Source organism: Myotis davidii, unplaced genomic scaffold, assembly GCF_000327345.1.
Source record: "Myotis davidii unplaced genomic scaffold, ASM32734v1 scaffold991, whole genome shotgun sequence".
Taxonomy (NCBI): domain Eukaryota; kingdom Metazoa; phylum Chordata; class Mammalia; order Chiroptera; family Vespertilionidae; genus Myotis; species Myotis davidii.
In genome coordinates this window covers 24,542-29,378 of record NW_006283137.1, presented here as the reverse complement: position 1 = coordinate 29,378, position 4,837 = coordinate 24,542, and the positions used below count along the sequence as shown (strand labels likewise).

Here is a 4,837-nt window from a genome sequence, read left to right as displayed (position 1 = left end):
CTCTGCCGGGCCCCATCCGCAGCAGGTCGGCTGGCCTGGCCTTAACCCCTCCGCTTCCGTGTTATCACAGCTCTGGACCCGGGAGCAGCCCGGTGCCCTCGAGGTTGCACCCTGGATCCCTCCCCGCCCCCCGCCAGTCTCTCCTCAACACAGCAGCGAAGGCCCCAGATCCAACCTCTCACAGCTGCGCCCACAGGCCTCCCTGCCCCCACTACCCGACCCCCTGTCCTCTGACCTCCCCAGCGGCCCCCCCCCCTTGCTTCCTGTACTCTGGCCACCAGGCCCTTCTCCAGGCACGGCCTGCCCTACATGTCTTTGCCTGGAAGGCTGGGGGGTCCCCTTCTCAGTGCCAACTTCCCAGTAGGTGCGCCCCCTTCCCTCCCATCACTTGCTTTCCTCTGGGAGAATCACAACCGAGCACACCTGTCCCCCAGCCGGCGGGCATGTGAGCTCCCCGAGGCAGGGCTCTGTTGTTTCCGCACCTCGTGCATCCCTTCTGGGCCTAAAGCAGGCCCAGCACCAAGCAGGGGTGCAGCCAGCGTTTGCTGAGTGAACGAACGAATGAATGAATGAATGATTTTCTTGTTGGTCTCTTAGCAGCTCAGTGAGCAGACTTGTGGGGACTGAGCGAGGGACCACCCTGCCAGGTACTCCCCAGAGGCCCGGCCTGCAGAGCTCTGCCCTCCGTTTAGCGAAAACACCACAACCTGTTTGTTTTTAAAGCAAATGAGGAAATGGCCTTTCTGCCTGTGCTGGGCGGACCGGAGACCGGAGACCGGAGACCTGCCCTGCATGGCCCCAGGCGGATGCCCGCTCAGCGACCCATGACCTGATGGAAGAGCAGCTCCCTGCCATGGGAACCAGCAGGGGAGGTGACCCACCACCTTGACCTTGACCTTAAGGGTCACAGGGCTAGACATGAGCCAGGAGAGGGGCGGGGAGGGAGGAGAGTGGGAAAGTGGAGGCAAAGCCTTACAGCGGTTCTCAACCTGTGGGTCGCGAACAATGAAAACACATCCTGCATACCAGATAGTTACATGACGATTCATAACAGTAGCAAAGTTACAGTTATGAAGTAGCAACGAAAATAATGTTATGGTTGGGGGTCACCACACATGAGGGACTGTATTAAAGGGTCGCGGCATCAGTAAGGTTGAGAACCACTGGAGGTGTCTGGACCGGGGTCTCCCCGCCCCCTGCTCTGTACCCACCCGCTTAGAGCACAGAGACCAGGTCCCCAGCCCGCCCACTGCGTCTCAGAGGAGGCAGCCTCCCATTGCTGCACCTGGGAGCGGGGGCTGGACTTCCCCTTCGCTCGCCGCCTCCCCCCTACCCCCCACCCATCCCGTGCCCTCTCTGGGGTCACGCCCACCCCACAGAGCTGTGAGGCTTCTGGAGTGGCTTCTGCTCCATACATGGCACCCCAGGGCAGAGTGATGGGGCTACACCTGCCCAGGGATCCCCCCAACACACACACAGCCCCATGTCCCCTGGAGGCCCCCTTCCTAGCCTCCTCCTCTCTCCCCCTCCCCCCAGAGCTCTGCAGGGGTTGGAGCCAGGTTTTAGGATTGTCTGATGGTCCATCAGCAGGCACCCTCTCACCCAGCAGCACCCTCCCCACCTCCAAGTCCCTCCCTGGGTGGGGCCCTTGTCCTGCCCGCCTACTGGGCTGCTCACCTGTCTCTGGCTCCGTGGAGAAGCTGCTGGTGGCTGTGAGAGAGGGAGGTGCGGAGGGGTGAGAGGGTGGTTTGGGGGAGGCTGCAGGCCACCAGGGAGCCTCCTCCTGAGCCCCGAGGGAGGCACTGGGGTATCAAGTCTGTTCTGAGCCCACGATGAGCTCATCAGCCCGTTTGAATAGTGGGCTGGAGAAGCGGATGGAGAAGCAGCGACTGGGCTACACACGCCGTGCGGGCTGGTCTGAGACTCAAGCCCATGTCCCTGCATCTGCGTCCTGTGCTTCCGGGGTGTCCATACCCGGGTCCCACCTCCTCTGTGCCCCCCACACCCACCTCAGCGCAGGGGCCCCTCCCAACATGTCCCCGGGGGCTCACCCAGCGCGGCCAAGCAGAACAGCAGCGGGAGCCTCATGCCTGTCGGTGTGGGCCTCTGCCCAGCTCAGAGAGCCTCCCCTGGTGGGGCCTCCTCCCGCCTGGACTCCCAGGCTGCTCCCTGGGAGGGACCTGCATTGGGGAGATAACCCCGAGGCCCTGGGAGCTGGGGCCCCAGCCCCAGGGCTGGGCCCCCCACAGCAGCCTCCACCACACCCCACAGGGAACTCGCCGCCTCTGCTGGGCTGTGGCCCTGCGCTTGCTGGGCGGGTGGGTGTCCAGGCCTGAGCCCTGGAGTCCGCCTGTTCCTAGGGTGAGGCTCGAGTTGATTAATCTGGTGACTTCGAGGCGGGGGATTACCCTGGATGACTGGGGTGTACCTGGTGTGATCCTGGGGGCCCCGCCCAGGCCCCACGGGGGGTCTGACACAGGCTGGAGAGCCCGTGGGCTGGACCCATCAGAGAAGCAGGCAGGAGGGACAACTTCCGGCATCGCACCCTGGTTCACTGGTGACCACCTTCGGGCACCTGTTAGGTGCCAATGCTGGGCTCGGCCCTGAGTAACCTTGGGCTGGGTGAGGCCGGGCAGGGGCTGGGCTGGAGCCTGCCCTGAGCGCGGACAGGGGAGGGACCGCTCTCCTCAGAAGGGCAAGGCACCCGGGACCCAGGACACTGTGTAATTGCTATTTAACCCTCACAGTCACTCCGAGGGCGGCTGAGGCCCAGGCTACTGACTCCCCCACGGCTCCCAGCTCCCGGCTCCCAGCTCCGGGAGGCTGCCTGGTGCCTGGCCTGCTCTCAGGAAGTGCTCCCCGGAGGGACAGAGGTGGTAGGAAAGGGCCTCCATGGTGCTGTGCTGCGGTTCTCACGTGAGCGCCACCCTCACCCAGGGGCTCACCCACTGGGCCCCACCCTTAGAGCTCGCTCTCTGTTTTGTTTTAATTTATTGATTTTAGAGAGAAAGGCAGAGGGAGAGATAGGAACATCAATGATGAGAGAGAATCATTGATAGGCTGCCTCCTGCATGTGCCCCGCTGGGGTTCAAGCCTGCAGCCGGGGCCTGTGCCCTGACCGGGAACCCAACCCTGACCTCCTGGCTCACAGGTCAGCGCTCCACCACTGAGCCCCGCGGCCAGGCCGCCCTTAGAGCCCTCCTGAGCCAGGACCCGCGTGGGCCTGAGAGTTTGCGTTTCTAGTAAGTTCCCAGGCGACGCGGAGGCTGCTGGCCGGGAAGCACAGGTTGGCCTGAGACGTTTGTGAGGACGCGTCAGTTTCGCGTGGGCCGGGCTGGGGCTGCCCTGAGCCGCGCTGTTCCCTGGCAAGCTCTCTGCCGGCCTGGAAGGGCCCAGCGCGTGCCCACAGCCGATGGTCTTGTGACGCTGGGTGAGTGAGAGGACGGGGCAGCCAGTCAGCCGGCAGGAAGCCTGTGGCCTGAGGGCACCGGGTCAGAGCTGCCCAGACGCTGCCCAGGCCTGGAACCCAGCCAGGCAGGGACCCTGGTGGAGGTGGGGGCTTTGCAAGCAGGTCCTGGGTTTCTCCTGACCTTCGCTCCTGGGGGTCTGTGGACCAGGCGTTGTCACCCTGTGGGTAAGTGGCCCTGGTGGGGTGTGTCACCGGGGCTTTAGGCCGCTGGGCCCAGCGCATGTCGCTGCGTGGCTGAGCCGTGGATTTAGAGCTGTTGCAGCCTCCGGCTTCGGAAAGGAACCTTCGACAGGCTCGGGAATCACAAACCCAGCCTTGGGCGGATCCCAACGCCTGGGCCCTGGGGGGGCCTCTTCACCCCACCATTCCTGAAGGTCAGCTCCCTGGGGGACGCAGAAAGGGTGGGCGACCAGGTGCTGCCGATGGCAGGCAGGGTCCTGAGGAACCCCCTTCATGGAGGGGTGCGCCCACTTAGAATGCAGGGGCGAGAAACCGCTAGGGAGAGGCCGCCTTCAGACCCTGTTCCGACGCGGGTGAGCCCTGTAGGCCTGGGGTCAGGGGGGCAATGACCGCTGGGCCCCTTGCCGGGGGGGTCTGGCTCAGGAACCGGGTGTCAGGGTTCTGGGCCGTGTGCCCTGTGGGTTTGCTCCAACTGTGCCAGGTTGACCCTCCCCATGGGCGGAGAGCCTCAAATTTTATGATGGTGCTTCCGCGGTAGACAGTCTGAGCACTGCCGATGGGTGTGTATTTGTAAACTGTATTCATGGGTTATCATACTAACATATTATGTAATCATACAACAACCAACAAAATACAAAATTTAAAGAAGATAAAAATACCAACTATACAAAGAGATTAAAAAAAGAAAAAATACAGACTGTAAACACAAGTTTCCATGTTTTCTTCCTGCTGCCCTGGGTGTGTGAACCCCGCTTTGGGGTGTCACCGAGGAGCAGGAGCGTGGGGCAGGGGGGACTCTTGGGTTGGAAGTGGGGCTGCAGGGCGGCCGGGGAGGCTCCAGATGGAGTGGGGGTCGGTGCTACAGCTCCGCGCTGCTGGGGAAGCGGAATCTACAGGCGGGATCGGTGTGGGAGGGTGAGGGCCTGGGGGACCTGAGGGCCTTGGGGGACCTGGGCCCCGGGGAGCCTGGGCAAGGGAATCCAGGGCAGAAAGACCGCGGGCGCGAAGATGGAGAGTGAGGCGATTGGGGCCCCGGCGAGTCACGGAGGCCCAGTTCTGGCAGCAGCCGGGACAGGTCCTCCACCAGGTGCCACTTCTCCTGGACTTGCTGCGGGGGAGCAACCGGCGGGTTGGTTACAAAGGCACTGCCCCCCCAGCAGCAGCCCAGGCTCTGCAGGAGCAGCCCTG

The 4,837-nt window shown here is 63.4% G+C and overlaps 2 protein-coding genes across 2 annotated transcripts in view; both read right to left on the bottom strand.

Annotated features, from left to right (window-relative positions):
* The window catches only part of LOC102765552 (chromosome unknown open reading frame, human C17orf99), a 7,597-nt gene extending 5,509 nt beyond the window's left edge, over positions 1 to 2,088 (bottom strand). The window contains exons 1-2 of the mRNA XM_006753432.2: positions 2,052 to 2,088; positions 1,678 to 1,710 (exon numbers count right to left, since the gene is read on the bottom strand). Coding sequence (XP_006753495.2) covers positions 1,678 to 1,710; positions 2,052 to 2,088 — 70 coding nt within the window. The remainder of the gene's footprint in view (positions 1 to 1,677; positions 1,711 to 2,051) is intronic.
* Positions 2,089 to 4,206: 2,118 nt separating this feature from the next.
* The window catches only part of TMC8 (transmembrane channel like 8), a 7,469-nt gene continuing 6,838 nt past the window's right edge, over positions 4,207 to 4,837 (bottom strand). Inside the window, exon 17 of the mRNA XM_015562637.1 lies at positions 4,207 to 4,757. Within this exon, the coding sequence (XP_015418123.1) occupies positions 4,509 to 4,757 (249 nt within the window). The 3' untranslated portion in view covers positions 4,207 to 4,508. The remainder of the gene's footprint in view (positions 4,758 to 4,837) is intronic.